The following is a 14,080-nucleotide window of genomic DNA, read 5'->3' as shown; positions in this document are numbered from 1 at the left end:
ACTATATATAAAATCCCTTTGGAAGACCTCTGTTTGTAATGTAACACATTTTCTATCTTTTCAGAGACAACAAGACATTCTCAAAACGATTTCACAATACATGACTCACTGTCTTGTAATTTGGAGTTTTGCAGTCATTGCGAGTTTATACTACTCAACTGACTGGTAGCATGGGGTCTCACACTACATGATCTTTCACCAGGGGAATTGTTACCCTGTCCCTCAAGCCCATGATTTCCCACATTACAGACATGTGCAGGGGGCACCTCACCTCACATGTACCTTAGCTCTAATTGGCTGTAGTTGTCACCAACTCCAACTAGAAGGTTGGATATCAGATCAGTCTGTGACCCGTCGGCAGCCCTCTTACACCTTTGACGCATTCACACACCTTGCTTGGCTCACTGCTCAAGTGCCAATCAGGGGCTTTTGTCTGCGACTTGCAAAGCTTTAGTGTCAAGCCCCGGTACGAGGCATGGACTGTTTGGTCCTTAGTACACTTCAAATTTCACAACTTGATAGAATTATCTTTATCAAGTTTTCAAAGGAGTGGATTGAAAGCAGAGCAGCACTAAAAGGGGAATGAATTCTATATTTGGGGCTAGAAAATGATCCTGCTTCTCATTGTCTGCTTTGCAAACATTACCATTACTTTACCATGACTGAAACTAAACTGCATATTACAAAAGACTTGTTTTGTACCAGGAAATTTCAACTGAAAGCAGGGCACATAGTCCCAAAAAACAACTCCTAAGAAGTTGGGTGTTTACGAGGAGAATCTGGAGAAACAAAGATAAATGACAGTTGGAACAGAAAGCTCACATCCACACACACACAGTGCCTCTCCAACCCACTGCAAAGTGTTTTAAGAGACATTCACCACTTTATGGATTGTTTTATATCCAAAATTCTATAAAAAAGGTGGCTCTGACCCAATTGCTAGACATGTGTGAGAATAATGACATTTTCGACAAATTCCAGCCAGGATTCCGTAAACGACACAGTACGGAGACCACTCTCCTTAAAACTACGAATGATTTACTAATGTCTGCCGATGCTGGTGATTGCACGGTATTACTACTCCTTAATTTAAATCAAACAGAAATAATAATCTTCGGTCCAGACCAGCTAGCGTTTCTTGGTCCCCTGGCAGCTAATATTAGCTAATATATTAGCTAATAACAGCTACAAATCTAGAGGTCACATTCGATTCTCATCTGAACTTCAAAACACACGTTAATCAAATCATAAAATCCTGTCACTTCCATCTACGAAACATTTCTAAAATCAAATCGGTTCTACCTCTCCCTGACCGAGAAAAGCTAATACATGCCTTTGTTTTCTTCCACCTGGACTATTGCAACGCCCTGTACACATGCCTCAGCCAAACCGTAGTTATTCGTTTGCAGCTTGTTCAAAACACTGCTGCTCGTATTTTAACAAAAACAAACCGTAGGGGTCATATCACACCAATTCTTGCATCCCTTCACTGGTTGCCAGTTAAATTCAGGATTGATTTTAAGATTATTTTAATAACTTTTAAAGCTCTACATGGGCTGGCCCCACATACATTTCGCAGTTCTTGACTCCCTATAATCCCTGTCATAACCTGGTCAAGGCTGGCTACTTAGAGTGACCGGGCTTTCTCGGTCAGGGCTCCGAGGCTCTGGAACTCCCTGCCCGACGAGATTATCATTACAGATCCTTACATCACTTCTCAAAACATAGTTTTACAGGAAAGCATTTCTAACATGTGACTTGTAATTATTTTCATTACAACAAATCAGTCTTACAGAGTTCAAGTGTGATGTTCCTGATCTCTCTCTCCCCCTCTCCCACCACCATCTCTCTCTCTTTTCTACTCCCTCTATACCACCCATCTCCTTTCTTCCCCATTTTCTCTGCTCACCCCAACCTGTCGACGCAGGTGGCCGCCCCCATCATGAAGTCTGGTTCTCTTAGAGGTTTCTAAGAGTTTTTCTCCACAGTCGCCAAAGTGCTGCTCATTGTGGGAACTGTTAGGTTTTCTCTGCAAACTTAAGGTATCCACCTTATTATGCTGTGATTTGGCTCTTAAATTGGACTGAACAGAATATCACAGTTATTACAGTCCATTTTGCCATGGACTTTTGTGTGAAGCACTTTGTAACCTCATTTAGATAACTGCTATACAAATAAAGTTATTATTATTATAATTTGAGTTACTGAAATACTCAGTACGGCTCACATAAGACCACATTTTCATTTTCCTATAAGACAAAACCGCTTGTTATGATGAGGTCAGAGGTATCAGAGTTATACCACTTGAGTATTGTTCACTCATCCTCACCCTTTGCTAAGGTTTGCAGCAAGTCTGTAGCAGACCCTGACCTCTGACTTCCTACAGGGGGGTGAACTAAACATGCTTTTCCCTATAGGGGCTGATTGAACGTTACACATTTACAGTATGGTTGAAGTCTATGGAGTTAACATGGATCAGGGTTTGTCCAGACAGCACAGTGTGAACTTTTTGCTTTTATTTTTCAGCAGCAGAATTAATGAGCATGCTGTGGCTGAGAAGAAAAGAGGATTCATCAGTGGACAAAAACATCTTTCTCATGATTCCACACTGCATCTAGTGCAAATTAACGTAGGACTGTGTCACTTTCAACAATGGCTGGCTCCTACTCTCAGACACGCTCATGAAGTTTCATGAAACTGTAAGACTTTGAATTAATAATGTGTTTCAGCAAAGGAAAACAATATTAAGGCTTTTGGTTTACAGGAATTATCCACCAGTCTAGTAAAAATATATCTGGATAATTGCGATATACTGTTATTTTTAGTAGAAATTAAAAAGTGCACATGATTTAAGAGACATGCACACTTTTCACAAGGTAAAAAAACAAACAAAGATGGATTTGTTTCAAATGTGTTTTTAAACAGTATATACTAGTCTCAGATTGCACACATTTTATAAAACTAGTTAAGCTTTGTGCATATTTGGTTGATATTAAAAAGTTTGAGAGCCATGCAGGATAATAATGTAAGACGATGTGAGGGAAGCGTGCATGCAGCCGAAACATCCAGCATCTGATTTTACAGACAAGAAACCAACAGACATCAGTTTATCGTCAGTGCAATCTAAGGAGATGATCTGTAACAGAGCCTGAAAATGAAAGTGACCTTAATCTTATCTTGTCTATGGAGGCAAAACAATGATGGTCTATGAAACACAATGGGAAATACACTTGCATGAATGCTCTGACCTGCTGTTACAGTCACTGGGATATATCCTGTGGATGCTGTTATATGTACCAAACTTAATGGGATAGCAGAGCAATTTCAGAGTGTAAAACCTATACTTGCCATTACCAGTGGGGTTATATTCCATGGATAAACTCATGGATGCTTATGTTTACTTGCACAAAATCTAGGGACTAATTATCTGATACTGCCGTTTGACATCAGCTCAAACCACATCCACCACCCTGGGCTGCCGATCTCCTTCACCAAACCTGACATCGCTGTCCTTCATATGAAGCCAGTTTCGCAGGTATTTTAATTAGAGCAGTCGATTCATTTACTCTTCAACAGCCAAAAAAACTTGCAGCAGTGGCAGCAACATAGTTATGGCTTTAAATGACTATTCATACATAAATACAGTGATTTTGTTAGAGTCTGAATTTGAAGATAATTAAATCCCCCCGCATACACAGTGCTTCACAAAAACAACATCCAAATGACAGTGACTGTTTTGTTCCTGGGAATTTTGGTAAATTACCACATGACTAATGACACCAAATGTCAGTTACAGTACATTGACAAAGTTTATTCTCAGCTCCTCATTTGCATGTTTAAATTATATTTCAAAGAATTTTGCTATACAATGGAAAAAACATGTCAAACTTAGATGAATTCCCACCTACTTTGTTTTATCAGATAGAATGCCAGCTGAATGACTAGACTCAAAACCACAAATGTCTGATAAATTACTGCAAATGATGGCATGACATATTTCCAGGTTAAATATATGAATTTACACTTCCAGTGCCACCATCCACACTCCTAATCTGTGAGGTTTTCATACGCAAACATTGACGAAGACATTTCCTCAGCTTTCTTAAAGGAGTTAAGAGATAAAAGTATAAAGACCAAGTCCTGAAACCTACATGTCAACAAAGGAAATTAAAAGCATATCATGCATGTACCTAAGGACAGAGCTGAACCCTTGTTGTTCTAGAAAGATCGAAAATGGTCTAAAGTGATAGGTTGCCCTTAGAAGTGGTGATAAGTAAGTGGATATTGTTCACAAGCAGACGGTTGTCTTCATTTAGCATCAGATATGTTTTCAACGTTCTAATTCTTTATTTAGCATCAGAGGTGGATTCAACATTCAAATCCACCTATTTAAATAAAGAAAAGTGCTCAGTATCGTGTGCAGCACAAGAAACAATGAAATGTGAGAAAAGAGAGGTGTTGGAGATAAAGAAGAAAATAGTTGCCAGGCATCGTCAAGGTAAAGGCAACAAAACCCTCACTGAGCAGGTGTTCTTGATGTTCATGTGACTACAGCTATTTATATTATTGAGACGTTCAAGGTCCACATGACAGTCAGTCCTGAACAGAAGGACGGGTAGAATGGTGAGAAGAGAACCAAGTAAATCTTCAAAAAAGTCTCAAGGTGACCTCCAAGATCAAGGTACAACAGTGTCTAGTAACATCATACACTGCTTTCCGAATCAAAGTGGGCTCCATCGAAGAAGACCCGAACGAGGAAGCACAAGCCACAGTGCTTCTGGGAGAATGTCGTTTGGACAAATGAAAAAAAAAGAGAGAGATCTTTTTGATAAAGTCACATCAGCTCTTGTTCACAGAAGAAAAGTAGCCCTGAAAGAAGAGAGGAGTCCACTAAGAAACATGTTATGTTAAAGGGCTGCACTTGGCACAGGGAGCCTGAAATGTGTGCAGCGCCGCAATGGAATCAGAAGAAAAATGTTCTGAAGGAAATCTTTCTGGCCAGCATTAGAGATGTCTGTCATTCTCCTCACTAAGATGCACAACATACATTTAAAAGCAGCCAAGAGTGGATGAGAAGAAAACATTGGACAGTTCTTAAGTGGCCTGATAAGCGTCCTGATATTAATGCAGAAGACGCCATCAAACCTTCATAGAACTGGAACAGTTTGCCCAGAAAATGGACCAATGAAAGAATGCAAAACTTCCTGAGTGAAGAATTCCCACAACTCACTCTCTCACAAACAAAATGCAACATTCAGCAAACTGTGTAGAACATTAAACCCAGAGACACACACAGCAAAAGATTTGACACAATTGTTATTATAATTATCTTGAATCTAGAAGCTGACGAGTGTCATCAAAAGCTCCCAAAAGTACCTGATTGCAGTTAATGTCAGAAAATGTCAAAACCAACATGTCAGGTATATAACAGATAGAAAGAATAGTAAATGAAAATTAGTTTAGTCAGATTCAACATATTTTACAGAACATTGTGCTTTTTATTTATTTTAATGCTACCAACACTGGATACAACTTCTGTATATTTCTAAAATAGTAACTTGGGAGTAGAAGAAAGACTTCAGGACTTCAAGGCTTTGTAGGAGTATTATTAACACTATTAGACAGTCTTTAGCCTTACAACACTGTAAGTAGCCTCCTCTAATGAAGAGAAAGGTTGAGCCGCAGGTCAAAGCTTAGTTTTGACCAGCAGTGATCCCAGTGTCTCCACCAGCCAGTCTCGCTCTTCAGAGAAGCACTCGGAGCGTGCAGACATGAGCCTCCGTGCCCTGCCTCTCTACAAGGACACTATTACTAATCCACACATGATTTTCTCCACAGCATCTTACCATATGGTATTCCCCCATGAACCTCCTCTAACGTAGTCAATGAAGAACGCACTCCCCTCCCTCTCCTTGAGCAAGGCATTTACCCTCTAATTGCTCCAGTGGAGCAATGAATGAAGAGATGAGATTCCAGAAAGACAGCCTGTCTTTCCTCTCGGGTTTGTTCACTTATGCCCTCATGTGCTGGTGCTCAGGAACAACAGTCATCAATCATGCAGTGGAAATCAGCGTGATATTAAACCATACTGTATATAATATACATGTGCATAAATAGATCACTACCTCAGTGTGATCAGAGGATGTTTTATTAGACAACGGGCCCAGCTGAGACTGAAGGAAAACCAATCTTTTTAAAAATGTGTTACAACTGGTATTTGGGATGTTAGCAGCAGAAGGAGAGAAGCAGACGAGTTACCTTGGACGAGGACATGCACTGAGGTGGTTCTTGGTCGACTGCTTGTCTGGACTGCGCACACATACTGCCCCTCATCCGTCATATCCACGTTTTCAATCTTGATGGTAAACTCCTCTTGATTAAGGGTCACCAGACTCACTCGGGGATCCACAGACCATTTGTCTTCCCCAGCGTACAGTATACTCGACCGGTTAAGCCATGCTGTGTGTGTGACAACGTCCCCCTGTGCACACCTGTGAAGGAATGAAAATAATGTTGACAGTTGGCCTTTTTCTGAAGTTATTTTAAAACTACATGAGGTACATATAGACGTGACAGAAAGGTACATTATGTGTTTGATCAAATGTATAGCAACAGGCAAAGTCAAATATTCAAATGTTTTTCAAACATATTTACTATTCCTCCTCCATTACATATGCACACTTTATCAGCCAGTTTATTAGGAACACCTAGCTAAACATAATGCAGTCTAACAGCAGTCCTGCAGTAAATCATCCTTCATGGAGGATGTAATGTCGTGTTTGTGTTGAAATTCTCAGATCGGTGTTGAAACAAATGCATGAACATTTCAGGGGCTGAAGCTTCTGGTGCAGTTGAACCCTTATTGTGTTATATAGACAGGTGTTACTTTTATTCAGTCCAGCTCATTTATATGGTGGGGGTGGTTTAAATAGCACTAAAGTGTTCCTATTAAAGTGACAGCTGGGTGGACACAAGGACTCTTTATTATTCATCGCATACTCCTGAGTGATTTATTTCTTTTCTGTCTGGCGGGGGTGGACACTCATCCCACTGATGAGCAAACCTTCAACCAGATAGGAGAAACTAATTAGTGGAACCAGTGGATGAAGTGTTTGGCTTTTCACTGCACATGGTTCCCACCGCTGCTCTAAAACCTCACCCGCACTTAGAAAGGCCAAAGGTGTGACAGAGGACAGTGTAGAGAATTGGCCCTGGGTCATTTTCAGCTCCCACAGCCTAGGGACATTATCAGGTACCTCGCCACCATTACCTTTTTACAGACCATTATATATCACTGGCAGCATAACTGTACTTCTGTGTTTTTATTTTATAAAAAGGAGGAACATTTAATGCACATTGACATTATGCTATACAGCATTAAAAAGGGAAGACTAGTGGCATTTGAGCATTTATCAGTCATGTTAACGTCTTGCTTGAAATGTTTCAGTGAGGACAGTAAATAGGTACACTCAACAATTATGGCTCTCGATCAGTCATCTGCCCGCACACATGTTCCAAACTAAGTGAGACAATGAGCTGAAACTGTGCCGCTATGCTCGGCTGCATCACAACATATTGGTTTCAGCAGTCACAGAATGCAGCTTGGATTTCATGAGCTGGGTCACAGATCTTTGACTGATTCCACGGAGCAACACAGCTGCTATATGTTATTTTCACAAACATCTTTAGATTCCACTGAGAATGTACCACCGGGGCAGCAGGAAAAAAACCTATAAATAAAAGATCATACCAAAAAAAAGCCTAACTTACAAGCGAGTGTGCCAGTAGAGGAAGACATTCATACTTTGTACAACTGTGTACTTTTTAACTGCCAAGTGGTGTTTATCATCTGGGATTATTTAACCTTCGGTAGGCTAATCTACCAGTGGGCAGAAGCACACGAGATTTCTACATCTAAACAGTTTAGAGTGGTGGCAATGTAAGATCAACGCTCTGGAGCTGAAAGACTCTCAGCTCCATTTACGCTGTCACAGCTTTTGTTACAGCATCAGTCACTTCCACTTCAGCAGCCGCAGTAGGGTCAATGGCATCCTTGGGGCATTTGTGGTGCTATGGTGGGGAAAGAGGACAGAAACTGTGTGTGAGTGTGAGTGTGTGTGTGTGTGTGTGTGTGTGTGTGTGTGTGTGTGTGTGTAATCAATACACAGGGGCAATGGCTTTCAAATAAAATGGATCAAAGTGTTTGCAATATGGTAAGGTGATCAATATTCTATGATAAAGTCAATTTAAAGTGGAGTTTTCATTTTTTATGGCTACAGTAAATTCATTTCTGAGCTGTAAATGTATTTAGCAGAGCAGCCACACTGCTAAATGTTAACCTTTATAAATAACACCAACCTTTATAAATAACAGCAGGTTTGCTTTCCATGTAACTTTGCTCTAAAATGAAAATTATACCTCGGATATGCCTGAAAGACTTGATATGTAATAACAATTTTAAGGTCACCCGCATCACCCGCAGACTTTTAAGGACAAATGCCTGCATTTACAAATTGAAGGATGAAACATTTCTTGGAGGAGATCCAACAAACAGGCTCTTTGGTGAGTGGCACATCTACTCTGTCAGCCTCTGTGTCCTTGTTAGGCCATTACCTGAAGAGTTTTCATAAATACATAAATGGAAACTGTCTTGGATTCTTGTCAATTCCCCACCTTTGTGCTAAAACACAGGAAACAGGATCCAATTAAAAACAACAAGTCAAGAGTTCTCCATTTCAAGCACAACAAGGAAGGAATACAATGCAGCAAAAAATGATGTTTACCTTAATTCTTCAAATGTATTAACGTGTTCTTATTATAATCGATGTGGTGCGTGACATTGTAAGATCTAGCTTAATAGAACACAGCCTCACTATACACACTTACAAAAGAAAACAGTTTACCAGTTTTAAAAAATACTACATTTGGTAAATGATTGTTTTTTCCCAAAAATTAACTGTGTAAATATAACTTGATAAAATCCATTTTGAAACAACTTTATTACTTTGTATAAGCAATTGGAGTTTTCAGTTGGTAAACCATTTTCTTTTTTTTCAGTGTAGTGCAGAATGGATCGTAACATCCCTCAGGTTCGGTAGTTATGAGCGCATGGACCACACAACAGCGTTTACCCTCTGAAAATACAGCTTCTCATGAAATGATCACCTCCGCTGTAGTTCTAACCTGAGTAGACCCTGGCATTGTTAAGCAAAGTCAATTTTATTATTACAATTTATTATGAGTTAAACAGTTAAAATCTTCTTACAGGCACAGCACAATAAATTAAGTTCATGCAACTTTTCTTTATTGAGTTTCTTCCCACTTTATTTAAATGGACTACACTAAAATATGCCAAGTGGTCATGTTGTCAAAGCACACACACAATTTACTTTGACTCATCATTATGTTTAGAGGCTTTGCGTTTGCATAGTCTTTTACAAAGTCAGTCCAACCTATTATATTTATTATATTTTACAGTGTGGTGAGATGTGCCTTTGAGTGCTTTAACACCTGCAGTGATGTGGAAGTGCACTGCAACGTTTTAGTACATTGTCGACTGTGGTTTCAACCGGAGAGCTCAGTGAAACACAGGTTTCCATTTTGGAGTCTTACACAGCCACAAAGTCCGGATTTCAGCTTTCTCTCTGCAGCCGACAGACTGTGAGCACTTTACTGCATGAATGCTTTAATGGACTGTGTAGGCCATGGGGTTTCGTTACTTTATGGACATGTTTCATGATGTAACATATGGCCATTTCATTTATTGCATTTACTTATCATTCATTATTCATGGAAAAACACTGCTGTTTAAGTGAAGAGGCCCAGGTTCGTGTGAAGTTCATCATGTTAGTTAGCCTCGGTACAAACAAAACAGTTGCGTAATGTCTATTGTGGCTCTGGAATGACTTTTGGACATTCTGTTCACTAATGTATAAAACATGGAGACACATTTTTTTTTCCATCAAAAAAACATTTCCACCTCAAAATATATATGAATGGACAATGACTTCCACTCCCAGTCTCAGAGAAACTACTATGTTTCAACAAGTTTGAAAGGGGCTGTATTTTGAAATAAAAATGATTGCTTTGGTGCTCTGTGAAAAAAGGGATGTCAGTTCATCTGTCAGACATATGGACTTGTAGCTTATCAAATATCACATCACATTGATATTCAAACTTACAGTATAGATGAATTATATTTATAATAATATAATTTATTTTGTATTTTCTTTCTTTCTTTCCTCTTCTTCCTCCACACCGACCCTAACCCTTTTATTAGGAAGCAAATAAGTGCTCAGTTTGACCATGGCAACTCTTCAAAACGTTATAGGTCTGCTAACACCAGCACCACATTGAAGGCATTTTCAAAAGACCATACTGTGGAGTATAAAATGTCTCCTGAGGTCAACTCATTCCAACCACTCAGATAGGTGCACACCTGACACGAGCTGCCGTGCAACAGAACCTGGGACAACTTTTAAACTAAAAAAATCACTATTGTATGTATTTTAAAGAACTCCTGTTTACTTTTCAGTCTTCAAAGTCAAGGCCATGGTCAGTGCCTCCTACAGAAACGCAGCCCTCAGGGGTACCTGTTTAATTTGAGAGGGTCAGCGACACAGTTAAGGGTATCCTGGCACCGTGTTTACACCGTCTTCCAATTTCCAATTCATGAGAAGCTCTGTGCAGTCGTGTTGAGTGAGTGGGAGTGCTGGCTCTTTGAGCGCGATGAAAGAGTACAAAACAAGTCATTAAGACATAAAATTGCAGTTGCTGGTCTCCCGATGGTCATTAAATGAGGACGAAAGAGAGAGTAAAGATCCACTGCCTCTAGTTTGCAGTGCAATGGTAAAGTTTCTCAGTCTTTATATGCAGAAATTCTCATTGACATGTCTGTGGGGATTTTAATACATTTTCTTTTACCATCCGATGTGATGGTAAAAGCAGGATTGACCCTCAGTTTATATATATATATATATATATATATATTCGAAATGTGTTGTTGTAGTGAACAGAAAATCTGGTTTGACTCTGGATGTTATAGAAACTATAAGCCTCACTAGCCTCATCCCCCCAGAGAGCAACAAGGAGAAAGACGAAGGGATACATATTTTACATACCAGTTATTCTTTTTTATCACCTCTGCACAGATGGCAAAAAAAAGGAAAAATAAAATCAAAATACATTGTCAGTCTTCTCAAAAGCTGGAGAGGAGGAAGGGAAGAAGGGATTTGTGAGATTGGGCGGTGAAAGTGTATCCGTAAGCAAACAGCCTCTCCTCTCTCCACCTCCCATGTTTTCTGACAGTAATGTGCAGAACATAAAAAATACATGATACTTGTTTCCCTGCAATTAGATGTCACCAGTGGAATCTGTTTGCACTGTGGATCAGTTGAGCTAATATTTACTGCAATGTCATCAGTAGCTTTGCTTTCAGGAATACAACCTTCATCGCTGTCAACATTCTGTCACCGAAGAGATTAACATTACTTTCTAATGACTCACATGCACTTGAACTGGTGCTTCCTACAACATCTACAGCAACAGTAAGCCTCCCCAGCCGGCAGCCATGTTGTCGATGCGCTGAGGCTTTTATTTAATGCCCCTATCAAAATAAATGGATCAAGCAACAACTGCACTTTCATAAAATCCCAAGCCAAATGTGATGAAAACAGCTTAAAAAGCTTCAGGACATTGCCCCGCAAAGGCTACAAATAATACTACTTCCACTACACATGTGGGAGATTGTGCAACAACATGACCAACCTGATATTCTTTCTGTTTGGCAGTTATAACGAAGATTGATCAGAAGGACGGCAAGAACTGCTACATTTGGCAACACTTTTGTTATCCATGCATGATTCTTTAAGGGATTTTTCTCTTGTCGTGTCTCAATGTTGGCTTGGTCCACTGATTGGAAAATGTACGTGTCTTAAAAAATTCCACAATATGAGTATTTAGGGTCTAAAAGATTAGATTCCTCTTGAAAGAAAATTGAAAATAAATGTCTTATTGGTTCACAGCTAGCTTGTAGCCAACTTCTCAACCCTCTAGGTAGATTCATAATCTAGTGTTTAAGTGTGAGCATTCATTCAGGACACAGGAAGACTCTCCATCTCATTCATCTTCATCAGTCCCAAGTGCTTCTAAATACAAAGCTTTATTTATCGTAAAATCAAGCCTTGAACATAATCCAACCATTATTTGACCTACAAAACATATTTGCTGTTGCAAGTCTGCTGCATTTCTGCTGCATTTCCCAGTCATCCGTCTTGCCCACGTCTGACAGCTGCAATTTTATTTTAATCAGTCCAGCTGTCTACACTGGCACAACGGCTCTATATGTTTTTGAATATTTTTCTTTAGATCTTTTGGTTTTTAATAATACAAAACACACAGCTACACACCAACAATACTAAATCCTTCACTGTACATCACAGACATCTAAAATGGATGTGGGGAGACACACAGTAGGTTAGCTGTTTCCTCTCCTCAATGACACTAGTGTGAAATTACAGATCAATCAGTCATGTGAGACGGGTGATATCTGTGCTGCTGATAAAAGGTTGTCATATTTCACAGATGAAATATATATATTATTCCTTAGTGAGTAGGTTTTTCTAGGGCAACAATCTGCGATGGGATGTCTGACGTCCATTTCATTCAACTTTTTGGCACGATTGGCCAGTTGGGTCTTTCTGCAATGACAGATAGGCCAAAAGGCATAACGCTGGATCCACTGGAAAGTAAGTCCAAGAATTCCACACAGAGCATCACAGATACCTCGCCAAAAACTACAACACACCGTGTGACATGAAGTGTCCTCTGCTGGATCGCATGTAAAACAAAGGGATTCAAGATTGGGGTTAAACCTGTGGGGTTACAACCTGTGAAGCTTGAAAGGGGTACGGCCAACATTTGACTCTTTATGCTTTAGGTCTCTTTTACTCTGCACTTAAACACAGTGATTGTGTATAATGCTCGGAGCTCTTCCTAAATGCAGATGATATACAACGTAATACTCTGCATGAACCCTCATGTGTAGCCACATCCTGTGCAGGCAAGATATAAATAGAGCAAGCCAGGGTAACAATCCAATTCCTGCCTGAGACGAGATGGTCCTGTGCTTAATGAGACCATCCGGAGGTAAATTAACCCATGGGTCATCAGTGCAGCAGCATATTATGACCCGTAGTTACAATTTGTTTGTCGATCTAATTGTGATAGAAGCACATAGAACGTCAGGTGTATATAGTATAAAGACTGACAAATAACTTCTTTCTAAACCACAGTGTTTTGCTAGTACTTTCTGTGCCTACATTTATCCAAACTACATTCATTATAACTATTGTTAGTAACTATTCATTCATACTAACTATTGTTAGTATGAATATAAAAGTCCAGTGTGCCTGCAAGTCCACTTATATGGCTTGTATCTGAGGGTCGATCGTCTAAACTGGAGGTTTTTGTTTATCAGGAAGACGAACAGCACAGCGACTGTAAACTATGACCAGTTCTTCAACCACCATTTGAATCTTTGGCTGACAGGATGCTCCATAGTGCTGAAAGATTGTTTAAGTAACTGTGAATGAATTGAAATCGGATGTTTTTACAGGTGACCATCAAACGCTTTAATGTGAGTCTTACAAGGTAAAACAGGAGAATCACATACGCTGTTCTGGGAGCTTAGTGTGGGAAGCTGCACTCTGAGCTGAACTGGACACATACAGTTAGTAATAATGTGTATTTCTCCTAAATAAACTAATAACTCTCATCCCATTTAAAAGGAATGGTGTGATCTTTTTACTACTTTCAGTGGGGGTCCTTGGTAAGCTAACCTTACCAAACCTCAGAAGACAACATTTCTAGTTCAGTAACAGCATCCAGAAGAGCGTTTCCCCTTGGTTTGCATTTAAATGTGTTTTCAAAAAGGGAAACGTGCAACAAAAGGAACTGCACAGATATTCAGTTAAGGTGAAATCAAATAAATGATTGTGGTTTTTAAATTGTAATCACGCAGGTTGTGTATAAGTGAGAAATCGAGTCCTGACAAAATCACTTCACATTTTTATTGCCTTAC

The 14,080-nt window shown here is 39.6% G+C and overlaps 1 protein-coding gene across 5 annotated transcripts in view; it reads right to left on the bottom strand.

The window, feature by feature from the left end:
- ntm (neurotrimin) overlaps positions 1-14,080 on the bottom strand; it is a 391,388-nt gene that overhangs the window by 38,186 nt on the left and 339,122 nt on the right. For all 5 annotated transcript variants that reach the window (XM_035177863.2, XM_035177866.2, XM_035177862.2 and 2 more), the window contains one exon: positions 6,259-6,491. In XM_035177863.2, the coding sequence (XP_035033754.1) occupies positions 6,259-6,491 (233 nt within the window). The remainder of the gene's footprint in view (positions 1-6,258; positions 6,492-14,080) is intronic.

Source organism: Hippoglossus stenolepis, chromosome 15 (assembly GCF_022539355.2).
Source record: "Hippoglossus stenolepis isolate QCI-W04-F060 chromosome 15, HSTE1.2, whole genome shotgun sequence".
NCBI classification, from domain to species: Eukaryota; Metazoa; Chordata; class Actinopteri; order Pleuronectiformes; family Pleuronectidae; genus Hippoglossus; species Hippoglossus stenolepis.
This window is presented reverse-complemented; position numbering and strand designations above follow the sequence as displayed.